Source organism: Archocentrus centrarchus, chromosome 3 (assembly GCF_007364275.1).
Source record: "Archocentrus centrarchus isolate MPI-CPG fArcCen1 chromosome 3, fArcCen1, whole genome shotgun sequence".
NCBI lineage: Eukaryota > Metazoa > Chordata > Actinopteri > Cichliformes > Cichlidae > Archocentrus > Archocentrus centrarchus.
The window spans coordinates 26236251-26254052 of NC_044348.1; the positions used below are offsets into that span (position 1 = coordinate 26236251).

General features: G+C 40.0%; 1 protein-coding gene across 2 annotated transcripts in view; it reads right to left on the reverse strand.

The window, feature by feature from the left end:
• The window catches only part of atosa (atos homolog A), a 32345-nt gene extending 17716 nt beyond the window's left edge, over positions 1-14629 (reverse strand). For both annotated transcript variants that reach the window (XM_030720424.1, XM_030720415.1), the window contains exon 1: positions 13286-14629. In XM_030720424.1, coding sequence (XP_030576284.1) covers positions 13286-13349 — 64 coding nt within the window. In that variant the 5' untranslated portion in view covers positions 13350-14629. The remainder of the gene's footprint in view (positions 1-13285) is intronic.
• Positions 14630-17802: the final 3173 nt, after the last annotated feature.

The following is a 17802-nucleotide window of genomic DNA, read 5'->3' on the forward strand; positions in this document are numbered from 1 at the left end:
TAACAGTATTCCCTGAAAGACCCCTCCTGTCTGATCATTTCTTAGTAACATTTACATTTACTTTAATGAATTACACAGCAGTAGGGAATAGGTTTTATTACAGTAGAAGTCTTTCTGAAAGTGCTGTGACTAAGTTTAAGGATCTAATTCCTTCATTATTATGCTCTTCAGTGGCCCCTCTTCTGTGGAACCAGCTTCCAGCTTGGATTCGGGAGACAGACACCCTCTCTATTTTTAAGATTAGGCTTAAAACTTTCCTTTTTGATCAAGCTTATAGTTAGGGCTGGATCAGGTGACCCTGAACCATTTCTTAGTTATGCTGCTATAGGCCTAGGCTGCTGGGGGGGTTCCCACAATAGACTGTTTCTTTTCATTCACCTTATTTACTTTGTTTATACTCCACTCTGCATTTAATCATTAATTGTTATTAATCTCTGGCTCTCTTCCACAGCATGTCTTTTCTCTCCCCTCAACCCAACCGGTCGCAGCAGATGACTGCCCCTCCCTGAGCCTGGTTCTGCTGCAGGTTTCTTCCTGTTAAAAGGGAGTTTTTCCTTCCCACTGTCACCAAGTGCTGCTCATAGGGGGTCGTTTTTGACTGTTGGGTTTTCTCTGTATTATTGTAGGGTCTTTACCCGCAATACAAAGCGCCTTGAGGCGACTGTTTGTTGTGATTTGGCGCTATATAAATAAAATTGAATTGAATTGAATTGAACAGTCAATCATTATATGTCCACATAGATTATTCACAGATCTAGTAAAGATCTGGCAGCTTACACAACTATGTTGAGTGCTTGCATTTTGCTTATGTCTGCATAGTGTTTGGTTTCCTGATTTCACCTTGTTGATGTTCCAGGTGTGACAGTGTTTACAGCCTCACGAGGTTAATTTAAAATGTTAGGTTTAAAAAAAAACAAAAAAAAAAAACTTCTGTTGTCTGGTCTTTTTGAGTTCTACATAATACCAGTGAAAAGCAAAAAACAGATCTTCCACTGTTCTTGCCAAACAAGAGGTCACTAAGGAAGTGTCTGTTTTTGCAGTCAGTTTCAACATTTTCATGACATGTGTCACGAACCTCTCATGTTACAAACATCTAGACTGTCTAGGGTAGATGATCTCCATGGTGTGATTAATAAACTGTCCCCAGTTAAAGTCAGGAATGACTCATGTATAAGTTAGAAAATGAGGACAAAGCACTGAACACAATTGTTAGTGTATGGATGTTCTCCCTCTTAAGCTTTGTAAGTAAGAGGGACATGCCATCTTATGCCCCCAAACAAACAAACAAAAATAAAACCAAAACAAAGAACAGTCAAACATCTGAGTGAACACTCTTGTATAACTTCACAAATTCAGAAGTTAACCACCCCCAATAGTCATGTGCTACATATCACAAGCTAACAAAAGGTTTGGGGGGGATCACCTGAACTGTAACAGCTTAGCAGCTGTGACCTGCCTGCAAAGTATCAAGTTACATTACCAATAGTGGCCAATTGTCATTCTTCATCACATGCCAGAGGAAGCTTTGAATATTCCAGGAAAAGCTCATGGAAACTTGGTTCCTTATGAAATTGTGATGCACATGGTTTCAGACAACTGAATTAATCAGATGCAGATGATATATTTTTAGGGGGCAGGTGGTCACCAGTGAAAAATAAGAAGCCAGTTTTAGAAACTAAGTCTTCCAGAACATGCACATATGCACTCATTCATATGAATTCATTTGAATGGGTGAGTGTGTCCAAACTTTTGACTGGTACAGTACAGTGTACCTATGGGAGGAATTTAAGAGTTTCAATCTTGCTAAATTTCCTGTGTAAAAAGAACCTGCAATAAGACTTAAGACCCATGTAACCACACAGGCTCTGTAGCAATAAATAACCTCAGCTTTTCTTATTAAAAACAAACAAAACAACTTCCAACACAAAAAGGAGGAAAATGAGCGATACGGTGTCAGTCATTTTTCTTCCAGCTGAATGATCTAGGAATGGAGGAACACGATGATCAACAATCATAACCACTGACCAGGGAAGAAAGGTGGGTGGGACACACGTTACCAGGGCAACTGGGAAATTGTGTTAAAGATTCCCATCACGGTGATTGAAGACTGTCTCGGTATAGGAATTTTCTCCACCAATATGTGTCTTTGCAAGTGACAGTTAATGCTTCAGCTGTGCTCTGTGACGGTGCAGTGATCTATCTACACTGAGGTGCTCCAGCTCTATACCACAGCCTTGCTTTGCACATTCTGATTTTCTGTTATGACACTTAAGCCGTTTATGTGATCATGCTTTGTGAGTGCTGAGCTCTCTCTATGTCGTTGCACATGTTATCCTCAGTGTTTATGGTACCCTGAATCGCTATACAGACAGAGCTTTTAGTCTCTGTCTCTGCAGTAAAACAGCAGAGGATTGTGGCTTAACTTCACTTGTAATAACAGGGTCAGCTGTATTTCCATAGCTTTTTAAAACATGAATCACACATCACTGCCAGCTCACCTTTCCTGCTTTTGTCTGCCTTGTGTTACAAGATTACAAAACACTGGAAGTGGTGAAGTCTGCCAAGAAACTGGAATGTTTTTTTGCCAGCGGCTGTAAATAATGGTAAAGATCTCTCATAAAGAGAGCTCCAGGTTCAATTTTAAAAACAAAACAAATCACAGTTGTTTTAGAGTTTTACTAACAGACTACTAACAGACTAGGAGACCCTGACTGCCAATGTATCTCACCAATAAACCTTGGACTCTGTCGACAGTTACTTAGCTCCAGAAACACTATATTGGTATTTACCTCCTCCTTTCTGAAAACTTTGCCACTTTCCTCCCTTGTGATTAGTTAAAAAGTTCCTCTAAAACTATGGACTCTGTATGTGTGTGTGTCCCTCTCACACTCACAACACAAAGGGGCAGATTCACATGAGACATAGCAACAGGTTCTGATTGGCTGAGGGACTTTAGTCCCATTCCAGCTGAGGAGAACCCTTCTGCTTTGTGAACTCAGCTTTTATTCTCCAACTGCCAACAGCCAAACACACACACACACACACACACACAAACACACACACACACACACACACACACACACACACACACACACACACACACACACACATGACCCAGACTGACCCACCACCTTGTCCTCTCTCTCACACCCATTATTGTCAGCCATAAAAAAAAGAGCAGTTGTTTAGTAGCTGAGAAACATACTGTTGATGTTACATGATAAACAAACTCTGAGCTCATGGGGAAAAAAACATACATTAAGCTTAACAGGACTCAGAAGGACTAAAACAAATAAACAAACTCATCTGAACAACAAAAAGTTAACTTCAGGCTTTTTTTAAAAAAAATTTTTTAAATCTAGCAGGACTTGATTTTATGAAATAGCTATAAAGAGCTATACACCTTGTCTCAACTACTATTTTAGTTTACTACCTTACATATCCTCATCTCTATGTCCAGCTTTAACACCAAAAATTCCAGGTAGGTAAATATTTTTTTGGATTTGGCTAATGAGAAAAAAATTTGCATGTCACTGAGTTCAAACCCACACTTACTGAAGAAAACATTTGTTTAGTTCATGCACACAAATCTGTTCAGCTTTCTCACACTATTGGGTCAGTACTGGATGATGAAAGCACCAGTAACAATGGCAGTTTATTAGGGTTAGGTAACTGCGATTGACAGAGTGTAATGAGTCTGAAGGATTTCAGTGAAACTACACACTATGCAGGCTGATTTTAGTAATTAGTGCAGCCTTAACTCTACAGACTGGCAAAATCAGCTTGCACAGTTTCTCTGAACTCTAAATCTGCACACTCTTGGCTAACCAGTGAACACAAAGGTGTAAATTCAAATCCCATCCTGCTGAGCTACCCAGGGTAAGGAATGAGATGCAGTATGTTCCCTTTATCTTTGACAACCATAGCAACTGAAGTCCTTAAGTAAGGTACTTAAACCCCTTATTATTCAAATGAGTTGCTTGGTGGCTAAATGTAGAAGACTGGTTATACTGGGCAGATTCGTGGTGTAAATGCAGCAGATTGAACAACTGTTAAGTAGAGAAAAACTCAAATCCTAAGTGCAGATTTAAGAAAGTTCCACCTACATAAAAATAACGAGACAGGCATTCATGACATTTGGTAATAATTCATTATCTGTTCTTGGAGGTCTCCTAATCCTCTCTGAGTTCCCCTGAAATAGCCGTAACAATATCTTCAGAGGTCTGGTATGCCCTCTACAGTGCCCTTTTTGACCTTCGCTTTCTGCAGTATCCTGTTTAACCTTATTTGTACACACTGTAGCCATGAAGCCCAAAGCCTGTTATTCAGGCAAGAGTGGTCCTTTTCAAACTCATTGTCTAACTAATATCTGTTATGTAACCTGGACTGGAGTGGAGTGAGTACAGCAATACCGGACAAGGTGGGCACTAGTTAAAGTGAGAATTTCTAAGCTTCAGTGAAGACCTGCCTAAACTAGCCTGTACACTACAGATTCTACTTTTCATTTAGTTAACTCAGACTCTTAAACTAAAAAACAAACAAACAACAACAACAAAAAAACCCCCTGCAAATACACAGCTTGATATTATATCAGGTGTACTGGAAAAAATTTATAAATTTACATATATGAGAATGACAAAAAGTTAATGTTGATTATTTTTAAATTTATATTCACTCCACATCATTCCTCTATTAAATTTCAGCAAGCTGACTGCTAGCAGCTACAGGTCACTAGGGCAGTAGGACAAACCAGCCTCTTTCTGTAATCAGAGCTACCCTGCCTAATGTGAAAGCACAGGCTTTTGACCTCTCCTGTTCTGCCAGTGTCAATTTCTAGACAGGGGAGTATGAATTCGGCAACCTGAGCAGCGTAGCTCCAAAGGCAGTATGAAAAGTGGGCCAGACTGATTTGGTTGGCGAGTGGAATTAGCTGCTGTGGACAAAGAATCAAAAAGCTAAAGCTGACACAGTTGCACAAAACTTTTGCCTTACTCCTGGCAGGGTTGTGCAGAATGATTAATCTGGGAAGGGAAGGCCAAGGTTGCAGCTCTTGACAGCAAATTTCAACAGTATTCATTAAAAGCATATAACCATCTAAAAACAAAAATCTAACCACTAAAGTCAGCCAAGCAAAGGTAAAAAAAGAGCACTAATTCAGTTGAACAGGAAAGAGTGACCGTCAGCTGGTTTGCTGGGAGGATGAAGCAATGTTTGGGGGGTGATAAGGAATCACCTGACTCATTACTAAGCCTGGTTGTTGGCCTGCAAGAAATGAGATGAGACAATAGAGCTAAGGAGCGGTGATAGTTGTGATGAGTTTCAAATTAACTTCACCTCACACTGTGGTTAAGAAAGAATGTGCTAACACTCTCAGAAAGAGGCCCGAAGGTGCTCTCCATTAACAGAGACTAGTAGCCTGTGTTTGCATATGTGTACCCATTATTCCATTACTCTAAAAGAAAAGGTCACATGAAAGAGATTAGTTATTGTAGAAGAACCCAATTAAATATATAAAAAATTACATCTAATAATTTACAAGAAAAGTCAACAGAATTACAGTCACAGTAAAAAAGTTTATTTTTATTTTATTATTCTGTCTTATTATTCACACAAGCACATCTATTTGTGGTCGCTGTTAACATCAGCACTGGTATAAGAGGAGAAGAATTCAAAATCAGAAACAAAGAAATTTCTGAGTTTTTTGTGTTCCAAAGTTTTTCCACGTCAATTTGACATCAACTTTGCCATATGGTGCCATTCGCCAGACAGAACAGCAGATATAATGGGGCCTCAATAGTGTCATCTGACGTTTCATTTCTGAGTCACCTGTTTTGCTCTTTTAGCAGCAGATCACAACAGCACACAGTCAGCATGGAAGGACAGAAACTGGTGAGGTGTCTGGTGTGCTAACTTGATTAAAGTGGTGCTTACGTAAGACCCAAAGATATGTAGTGTAGTAAACCCCCAAAGAAAATTCAACCATCTTCACTGCTGAGGCTATATTATCATCAACCAGTTGTTTAAATAAATAAATAGATGACAACTAACACAGTAGAACGTTTTGTTATTTAAACACTGGTTTAGAGAATGTAATATGTATATTGGGGGCGTAATGTTACAACATTTGGATTCGATATTGGCCTGATCCTGACTTAAAAAGCTGGATCATGCATCGTTGACAACATGCTGATCTATTCAGTTTAGTTCTATGTTGTTCTGCGTTTACTCTGCAGTGTGGCAGCATCATCCTGCAGGATGGAGGAAGCTAACAACAAAGCAGCAGCAGTTTGGAGGTATTTCACTTATACTTTTGCATATTTATTTTACTAATAAATAAATATATTCAATAAATGTATATTTTGGGATGTGCTAATTTGTCACATTTTATTTTATTAAGTTAGAACAGCAGTGTTTAGGTTACGCCCGACGAGATTGCAATAAACATAGAAAAGATTCCCAGTCTCTTCCTCACAGAGAGGAAAACAGGCAACAAATTTAATACTGGCACTGGACCGGTACTCTTTATTGGCAGATACCCAAGCCCAAGGTATCTGCATTGTATCAGATATTGGAAAAACTTGGACCAGCACATCACTAAATTAAACATGGGTGAGAAAATGTTTTATATATAATGTCTGGTATAAAGACAATGTAATTTATATAGAGAAGTTCTCTGGAAATTAAAGATAAAATTTAGATTTGGACTCAGCAGCCACTCTTGACTTTCTGGTCGTTTGAATGTCAAATTCATATTTCATTTACAAAAAATGAAATATGAAAATGAGTTTTACGAAGCAGACACTCAGATGCGTGGAGTAATCCTAAATCATAGGCCAATTTTCCTGAACTCACTGCATTATTATACACACAAATAAATGTGCATAATGCCATCACTGAGCAGTCTGTAAAAATACACGGTTAAATTTACTATCAGGTATTTGGTTCTTGTGTATAAAACAGTAAATCAAGGTAGCTCTATTTCAATGTGCTTTTTCTCTAGATATTATAAGCAGATAGTGGAGGTGGGGGTGTTAAGTGCTGAGGTGTTACAGTAGCTGAGGTCTATTTGATGTGATTCAGAGGAGTGCAGAGAAAAAGGGGAGGAGAGCAAAAAGGAGATTGGAGAAGTAAAAGACCAGTGGAGCAAGGAAGTCAGAAAGAAAAGTAATTGCCAGGAGGTTTCCCTCCGCTCAGACCTGGCAGAATAGCAATAATCACACATCCCCTAACATACTCCTATCCAAACACTGAGATTAACAAGAAGCTGTCATTTTGGTTTCTCAGTTACAGAAATAACACACATGAATGGAGCATGACAAAGTAATACTCAAAACATTTCTAACAAGCATGGATGCCTTGTATTTTTGTGCTTTTCAAGCAAACAGTGCTAGACCCACAGAGCTTATAGTGTAACAGAACAGTTGTTATGTCACATCAGGGATTAAAACTTCAAGTGAAAGGAAGGATGCACCACCCAGATTTGATTTTCCATGGAGATTAAGTTCCTATACATAGAAACATGGTTTGCTTATTGCATTAACCCTGTTTAGCTTGTCCACATCAATCCAAAAGCTTCTCTTACAGGTTGAAATGTCGACTTTAGTGAATTCATTTAGTGTTTTTTTTTGTTTGTTTTTTTTTTACACTAAACAAAACAACCCAATGACAGACAGAACTAAAAACAAAAAAACTAAATTCACAGAGACAAAGAGACATAGACATCACCACCATCGCCACAATACCACCCCCACCAAGAAAAATCACCAGGCCCAGATGGCTCTTCCTGTTCCTGCAGAGCTGGCTGCTGGTTGGCTACATGAAGCCACAGGGGCGGGAGGATGTGACGAACGAACAAGTGATGACATCACTCGCTGGCAGCAGAAATATGACCCATGATGCCACTTACAGCTTCAGCCAGTCCAGCACCGAGTCTGGATAGTGTATTTTTCCATAAAGTGTGTTAACAGTGAGCTTTCACACAGAGTGGATGCGTTCAGTGTGTGCATGTGGATACAGATTTCTAAAGTTATGAGCTTTAATGTCAAGTTGATATATGCACACACAGTATGTACGTATAGACTAAGAGCACACTTGCGTCCAGATAAAAGGTTGGTGTACTTAATAAAAAATCCTCCAGCATTACATAAGAGCATTACTGGTCTGGTAGGACTGGGTGCCCAATCCCATAGAATCGCTAGGCTAGGCTACTTACAGTGAAACCTGTCACAACAGCATTGATTTAGGCTGATTACTCGGGGGGGCCAGCATAGTAGCTCACAGCTGAATGGTATTCATTACGAAAGGCTGCTCCAAAGCTGGCTGTACAATGGGCAGTCCAATATTTATGTTCATTGTAGCTGGGTCAGCAAATGGCCATGACTTTGTATTGAAAAGACAATATGTAAAAAGTACTTTAACTAGATGATAAAATTAATTCCAGCTGCAAGTCTTTGTAAACAGGTGAAAAAACAAACAAACAGATTCTTTTAAATAAATGTGAATGACTTTAGAGTTATGGTTTTGTTCTGAATAAATTCCTGTTTTTCAGCTTCCAGGTGCCTTAAAATAGATGATTTTGGGAAAGATCAGAGGAGGGACAATGCATAAATGGCTGTAATTCCTTTTTCTTACTTTATTATATGAAGCGAGATGACTATTGCTGTGATTTGGCACTATATAAATAAAACTGAATCCAGTTTAATGAAATGAATTTGTTAATGCAGTAACTTTATGAAACCCTTTGAATTAAAGTCAAATGCCTGCACTTCAATCTTCATCTTCATCACTTCATTTCAAATCTATTGTGACTGTCCACCTACCTTTGGATTTGACTAGAACTAAAATATATGTTGAGAACAGAAGGACAGTAAATAAATGAGTAAATAAATAAAAAAGATGATGATGCCTCCAACTGTGTGAGAAGAGTAAAACAGAAGAGAGCACCTGTTGTGTCAGCCTCCTGCTGTGGAGGCAAATCACTGCTGAGAAGGACGCAAAGGCAGCACGAGACTAGACAGGTGTTATACGGGACAACAGTGCATGTCGCTCAGTGTTATCTGGGTCTCTCATCAGCGAGAGTGTAGACTCTGATCTGCTGGCAAGTGTCGGGGACATCTCGAGGCAGCTGTAATCTGGCTGAACGTATGGCAGAAGGCAGGCAGTGGTGTGAGCTGGGAGGGTGGGGGAGTTGTGTTCAGCGTCTTCAACTGGAAGCGCTGGCATACAAATGCATCAAGTAACGTTACAAAGAGCAAGAATGTAGCACTGAGGCTTGCCAGCTGACTAAGTCCGACATGACTAGCACTGAGATCATCTCATGTCATACTGTTTGAAAACCAGAGACAATGAGATCTGTGGTTGAGGGCACAAAGCAACTTGCTCATACTTTCATCTATATGATGTCTAGTCAATATCTAATGCAAATGATCTTTTCTTTGTACTCCATTGATCTGATAGTGAAACTATCTCAGTGAGATATCTCAACTTAGCAAAACTGTAGATTTTATGCCGAAAACAATCTCAAAATGGTTTTAAATCATGCTTTCCTCAGCTACACAAAGCAAATTTATGTCTTTTATAACCCAGCTTAACCACATTTAAGCTGCAACAGTTTGAAACTCGATACAAAAAGCCATTTTCTCCCTGTCTGTAAATAGGGCCTGGGTTTTCCAAAGCTGGTCTTTATGGGACCTGTAAAATCTGTCAGTTGAGCCACATGGTTCAACGGTACAGCGCTTATTAGGGCCAACAGCAATCTGTTGTATACTGTGTCACACTCACTCTGTTCTCACACCAGCATACACTCACACACATGCTGTCCTGACTCATAGCACAACTCACAGAAAAACAAGGGGGTCAGATGACTCTGGTTAGGCCCCTGAGCAGAATATAAGCGCCCCTTTTCTTCATTAATAACAAACGCAAGGTTCGCTAATGCCCCAAAGAGATGCTGCATGAACTGTCAGAAAACTCTTTTTTTCAGGAGCTGAGCTCTTTGAAGGTGTAGACTGATCCTGCTTATTTCCTTAGAAATCAATTCTGACAAACTTATGTTGTTACCTGCAAAATGGTCTGAGAATGGTGTTCTTCTGTGTTTTTAAGAACACTTTTCGCACCTTTTAATATTTAAAGTAATGTTGTTTAGGAGTCTTTGTTACAGAAATCAATAAGAAACAGTGCTAAATTTGCAGCAGTCACATCCACCTGAAATGGGGTGTTTCTTTAGGTTAGATCAGCACAAAGCTTAATCTCATAATTTGAATTTGACCATAATTAAGTCCACTAGTTCCATCTCAGAGGGGTTAAAGGTGGAGCAAGAGGCAAGATTCGGCAGAGTACTACTTTTTCATCTCGTCATCCACCCAGAAGGTATGACTTTTCACACTAACCTGATCAGGAGGCCAGAGGCAGTGCAACTTGAGGCAGTGTGAGATGTACGTGTCTGGACTTGTTCAGTTCTTTCTTTTACACTTATAAAGCAAGGCACTCCCAAGAACTCTATCTGACCTCGCTGACCTTCAGGCTACTGATGGCCTTTGGCCACACATGGGACCAGATTTACTGACAATCTGCAGCAGTGCAAAAACCTCTTTTAGCATTATAAAGCTACTGTCAGCATTTATTGAAGAGGTGCAGTGTCAATTTTGTGACTGAAAAGCATGGACTATGTTCTTGTAGCAGTTCCCCTTTCGCAGTGCAAAATTTTGCTAAGGAAGTATTTAAATGAACCACACAAATGTGGTTTACTAAGGTTTGTGGCAGGCAGTTTACTGCAAATGCCCTAAATTTAACACTGAAAAAGCATGCTTTTATTTTGCTCCTGATGTAGCTAAAATAGTTGCTGCTAGGACTGTTAATTTATTTGGAAATGTTAGCAGAATGAGCTTGTACTGGAATGAGTGGATGACTTAAAGCTATAAATGTGGTATCAAAACTTTGGCTCTGTCCTCTAGCTTGTCAGTGAGTCCTCCCCCCCAAATGCTTAGATCCGTGCTCCACATATTTCTGGTCTTCAATAACACCAATATCACAAATATAGTGTCGGAGGGAAGAGGGAATACATACAAGGATGTGTCTTGTATTGGGTATTACAGGCAGCGAAGTTATTTTATTACAATGAGCAATGGGTTTTGCTGTGTTTCAGGTTTTTAGCCAAGCAGAGATCAGTCCTTCATGATGACTCCCGAGCTTACAAAAGCCTCTGCATGGTTTTCCCAGCAGTGCGCAAGCACACACAGCTCTACATCACATACCATGTTAAAATGTCTGTTAAATGCAAAAAAATTACAAGAAAAATCTAAAGTGTGGTAGATTAATGTCTCCCAAGGTGTGCAGATTTTTAAAAAAAAGAAAAAGAAAAAGAAAAAAAAATCCAGAAGAATACAGGCATTATGCAGTGACTTAGTAGGTAATGCATAAATCCTGCGCTTACATGTATTATTTTGGGCAGCAGATTACTCCCTCCCTCATCGGGTCCACTAATTTGCGCTGCTCTCTGTAGAGTGCTGGTCATTACTAAAATGAACTGGTGTCAGTTTTCTACATTAATTAGTACATTGTTAGTAGATCACCTGTGGAACTTTACACTCTCATCAGTGCATTTTTGTGATTGAAGCCAATTTGCTCTGCTTAGAAAAATCTGGCCCTTGTGCTATATCACTGAAATTTTTTTAAGCCATTACCCAGTGAAAATAAATGTCCCAATCAGTCGACACTTTTTGGGACAAAGTCTGAATCCATGCGACAACAGTACAGGTAAATGTCCAGAGACTATCTCAAGCTGTTTGCTGCTTGTGAGAAAGGGGAGCTTTGGACAGTTACTGTCCTGATTATCCTGACAATGTCCAGAGTTCAGGTGTGAGAATTCTGCTTGAATAAACAGCTCCTCTCCTCTCCACTGCAGTCCTTTTCTCTGAGAAATGAGACAAGAAAAAGAAGGCATCTAGCCTATAAGCAATCTGGCATCTCCACCACAGGAACAGCACAGTATGTTCAAAATAACAATAGCACCACAGTGTCTGCCAGTCAAACAGGGAGCTACTGCTGTGGTGCAGCTTCTACTGGCAGAGGCTTTCATAATTAGAACATGACAGCGATAATCCATGAAGGGTGAAGAACAGACGCACTGTAGAAATGTGTCTCAGGCCAACAGCTCTCAATCTACTGGCTTGCACAATGCAGTAAGATGCATACAGATTATTTGTAAATCAACCGGACCAGCAAGTTTGTTTTTGGCTATTCGGTTGACCCAGTATGCTGTGCTGCATTATTAGGCTATAATTACACTGTACTATGTCAATCAGTGTGCCCTTTACTCTGGCAAGTCACATCCCACAAATGTTTTGCTCCGTGTTTCTATATAAAGGATCCTACAGGCAAAGAAAGGTAAGGCTGGGATTAAAAGCCTATGTCCATGTAGGGCACATGTTTACTGCGTGCTGTAGGGGTACTATTATCAGCATATTCTTCTTAAGTAAAAGCCCACTCAGGCTAGTCAGCAGCCTCCCTGCAGTTTCATAACATATGTAAACACAAAGACTATAACTGACTGAAAACAGTTGCCCTTCACTGCTTCCAACTATGGTGCTATTTTGAAATTCCCACAAATTCAAGCCACCAAAACTCTGGATTACAAACAACCACTCAGTCACCAAGTGAATCATTTACTTAGTGAATAATTTAGCCAACACAATAAAGGAGCTTACACAAAACCTATTGTTAACAGTCCAAGGGCAGAGATTTAGGCACCGGGTTACCCTTTGCAAATTGATGCAATAGTATAATTAGCATAATCACACTGAAACAAACAAGGATGTCCCCCTCGTCCCTGTTTTACCTCTTGCTGCAGATACAGCGAGCTGTAAACAGGTTGCAGAGCATAAGGCAGGAGCCTTATTTCCACAACAGGGTGGGTGTCAAGAATATTTTGCAGCAACCCTATGCAAGAAACTATCAAAACAAGAGCTGCAGGTTATATGCTGATACAAAGATGAGGAAATTAAACAGCTGACAGGGTTAACAATCCAAACTAGAGCAGCAAATGTGTTTTTTTTTACTGCACATGCATGCACTCATTTACCGAGGTCAGGATTTGTTAATTCACATAACCAGTGACCAGGCTGACCAGCTGTTACGTAATTATTTGGCCTGATTCTTCTCTCGGGCAAATGGGTACAGTCAGTCCACTAAAAGCCGGAAATGCACAGCTTGCCCAAACACTGACCACCCCAGGGAGATACACTATAAATATATGTGAGTGCGCGTGTGTTTCTGTTGGCCCACATACCTCGCTCGGGCTTCATGTTGTCCAGTGTCATCAGGTTGCCTTCAGGTGGTCCTGCAGAGATCATCTCAGTCTTCTCCTTTTTTTCTAACACACACAGCCCGGACAGTAACACAGCGGGCGTCTGGACCACTCGAACCCCCTCTGTGACTGAGAACGGCTGCGTTACCTAAGCAGTAATATCAGCTGTAAAGCCTGTGTGTTGGTGCCAACTGCCCCCTATCCAACAACAAAGCATTGCTTTGTTAGCATGCTACTGTCTGCTCCCATTCAGTCGCGCTGTATTGTCCAACACAAAGATAACTGATAGCGTGTGCCACTTACAGTGAGCTTAAGGATTGTCAGTCTGCTCGGTAGCGTCTAACCGTCCTGATTGCAAATAATTTAACTAGCAAGCCGGCTACCCTTACAGCTAGTCTCAAATTCCACCACCTGAACCGTAGTTGAGTCGTGGTTCATTTCGGTGTCTCCGCTTGTGTAACGCTGGCTCCTAACTACCAAGACGCGGGGGGTTTGCTAACTCAGCAGTGCTAGCCTGAAAGCAAACTCAACCAACTATAACCCCTACTGTTTCTATACTGTTAAGCGAGTACTAGTGACGACGACGACCTCGCAAACATCCTCAACCCCCCAATAACGTAGCGCAGGTAGCCACGGCTCAGCTGCTAATACCGATGACAGGCGGTCTCGGTATTTTTCTCTGCTACGACGAGAACATTTTCAGCGTTATCATTCTTCTCGCGAAACGACAACCGGCGATAATCACACGGACATTGTGCACTTTCTGTCCGTACACAAAGCTCGAACAGTCGCCATCTACTTTGCGTCAGAAACGCCACCTGTACCGACTTCCTTTGTGATCCTCATTAAAACTTTTCAAACCGACAACAAATAGTCCGACTCCAAACGAGCGCTTCGGGGACGACGGCGACGTTTCCCACGAGCTTTTTTTTTAACCGAGCAGCGGTTGTTATGAGGGAACTGACAAACCAGCTGGCTGCTAAAACTAGAGGACTAGGTCGGTACTGATATTATTCAGGCGAAATGCAGATGAAAGGAACAGTGAGTCCTCCTAGTCGTGATGCTTACAGTCTGCCTCCCTTCCTCACTTCCCTCCCTGCTGCTTGTCAAAACAGATCAGTGCAGCTCTGGTCACGTGTCCCAACAACAGCGCTTCTCGTCACTTCCCTCTCTACCAGCCTCGCATGAACTGGCAGCCATAGCAACCGCTAACTTAGAAGTGGTACCAAAACTTCTGAGGAAGTCGCGCCATGTGTAGCTATGAAAGATTTTAAAATAAACCCCAAGCCTAAATGCGTGCCTTTATAGTTCTGAAACAGAGATGGCGAATAAAAAGTCCGAGCGGAGGAGAGGACAAACAGGAGAGGGGTTCCTCTCTGTAAGCTGATTGGTCTGTGGAATTTGGTGCGCGTTCGTGTGCGCGCGCGAAGATTCGTCTTTTTCAGTTGTGGACAATGGGTTCTGTCTTCAACTTAAACAAGATTATTTTAGGAGATGATGTTATATGTTAGTAGCCTACAAAGTGACTGGCAAGACATCTAAACTCACTTAGAGGTTTTTGGGAAATAGTGACCCTTGGCCTGCTTGAATTGTTTCCTGCATAGACGCTTTCCTGTCCCCCCTTGCTGATTTTTAAAGAACGGTGGTGGTTAGTAGAACTTTTTTATTGTTTAAAATAGCATGAAAAGTTAAAGTTATACGTTATTGGGCCTAAAAATTATAAATGAGGCATGGCTGACTCTTAAATATCCGCCACAGTTGCTGGTTGTTGTGATGATAAATTCTACTACAAGAAATCCAAGAAGTAGGCAAAAGTGAAATTGAAAACAGCAGGGGAGCCTGGGGGTGATTGTAACACTTTTTGTTTCAGCACTTAAAACTCACAGAATATTTTGTGCCAGGATTCTTACATTTTGGCATAAAATAGCCTTATTTGCCCGCTGCAAGTAGCAGTGTTTTCAACCTGTTCCGCTATATACTATAATTAATTAACTGATGTCAAACACAAGGAGTTTCATTACAGCCGGCCCTTCTGCTGGGGTAGGTTATAACACAACCTGTGTTGTAACAATAAGAGTGAAGAATTCCAAATTGAGACCATATGCATCTTAATAATTTTATTGTGCATTGCTTCTACATCGTCCTGGGCTTCATCTAGATCAGAAAGCACCCATTTTAAAATCCCACTAGGATAAAAGAACAGTGTAACTTTGTTTATTTTGCTTCACAGTGGGAATGTTTTTCTCACCCACTGCTTTGGGGAGCTGAAAAAAAAAGAGCAGGATAGTTGTGATCGTGGGGATAGTATAATACTTTTTAAAAAGGTGTTACAACCACCCCCACCCCCTGTGAGCCATTGTTTAGCCAGCTGTAGCAGCATGGTGGTTTCAAATTAGCATAGATTAAATGCCTTGCATTTTCCCTGAGACACTACTCTTAAAGAAAAAAAAAAAATACAGGTTACACTTTTCTAATTTCAGGAGTATAAGTGCTGATAAAAGTATACACTATAAAAAAAAAATCTGTGATTTTGCTGCAATTTCACAGGAGGAAGTTGTTATACATGGAACAATGTATGCTCTTATGCTCTTACAGCTATCCTTTTGTTACAACCATCCCTGTTCTCCCCTACAGTGGTTCTTCTATGCTGATGCATGTGAGATGTGGTGTGCTGTCATTCTGGTTGAAAATATAGGCTAAAGGACAAATGTTTTGATTTAATCAGTCTTCTGATTAAACATTAGGAAACAAATGTAAAGGGCACAATAATAATTTACTACATAAACAGACTCTCTAGACCTGACTTTAGTTTTCTTATAATATTATACTGTTTAGGATACAGAAAAGGTACAAAAAATAAATATAACAAAACACTGGGAGACACTGCAAACTAAAAAAGAAATATCAAGTTATTTGTTGAAAGTACAAATGCACGGATATATCTGCAAATAAGTATGCAAATGTTTATTGTGTCACAATAATTTGTGTTGAATAAAACAGTCTAGACTGAAAGATTGTTATTTATTTATTTATTTTTTTTTTTTACAATTATTAAGATTTATTTATTTTTCTTGCACAAAGGGGGGATTGATTTACAGTATTTTTTTGAGTATCCATATGGGCTATCAGCCACATTGTTACAGAGAATGTTGGAATCACTACCAAGCCACAGTTTCACAATCAGCCAACTCCTAGTTGAAAGCCTTTTTAAATTTTAAACTGGCTGATTTGTGCTTTCTCTCTGATACCAGACACGTGGGACTCAGAGAATGTGGGTCATTTGCACAATAAAACAAACACTTACCAGTTGATTGTGGTCTTTTATCAGCAAAGCAGGAGCAAAGTGTACATATATATGTATGAGGGTAACACTGTTTGTGCTGAGTCAAATGTAGTGGGACCCTGTATCCAAAACAAAACCAGAGGAGCCACTTCATGCTGTGGGGTTGAAAATATGCATATCTTTAACCGCATGGCATCCCCAGGCAGTTGTCTACGTCTTAGCTGTAAGTTGTGGTCAGTAAGCTTAAACGTCTCTCAAAAATGGAAAATATGAATACATGGCAAATCTCTGCTTCAAAAAATATTGCTGTTCTCTGACATCTTACAGAACAACCTGCTTCATGTGGATCTACTTCGAGTTGCGCTGCTCTTTAATATATTTTTTAATGATCACCGCTCATGGGTGATGTTATTTTTAAAAAACAAATAAAAAACAAATAAAAGTCAGCAGACATTTTGCTGCACAATTTAATTAGCAGCAAGTGCTAGCAACACAGTCTGTCCTGCAGTTTGTTTGATGATGTCATTTAGCAACAAACTGTGGAGCTAATAGTAGACACTCTTAGAAAGTTACTCCAAAATCCCCTGCTGATTTTAATGGGGGAATTTTCTGAAGGCAAATTAAAGCTCACACAGTTAGAAAGTCAGTCCAATGCGAGGGGACAGTTGTCTTTGTAGGTACTACTGATTAATCTTATACATAGTACCCTAATCTTTATTATTCTTTTGGTTATTTTTTTTTTTCCGGTGAGGATGTTGGAAAGATTGTGTGGCAAAATTCATGTCAGAGCTCCATCTAGTGACAGGATACGGGTGATGCAGCAAAAGAAATACATGAGCCATAGCATTCAAACCAGTTAGGTAACAGCACTGATGATCTCATCACATTAAAGTGTTGTGTAGGTAATCCTTGGATCATTCAGGTCCTGGACAACAACTGACTATCATTATGCTACATACAAAATTACTTTATTGTGTTTTTTGTGAGTTAATTTAGTTAAATTAGTGATGGGCTACAGAGTATGTTGGGGTTGATTCATGTGTAGTTTATCTGTCTGCACTCTGCCGCTTAAATCTGGCCCACATATTTAGCAGCAATGAACTGATGGCTCCAGTTTCTCTGGTGCTATTCATAAATTATAGGTTTATGCATGCATTAATTGTACTGTGAACAATGAAGGTGGATGCCTGTTTGTAGTACACAGCAGCTCATGGAG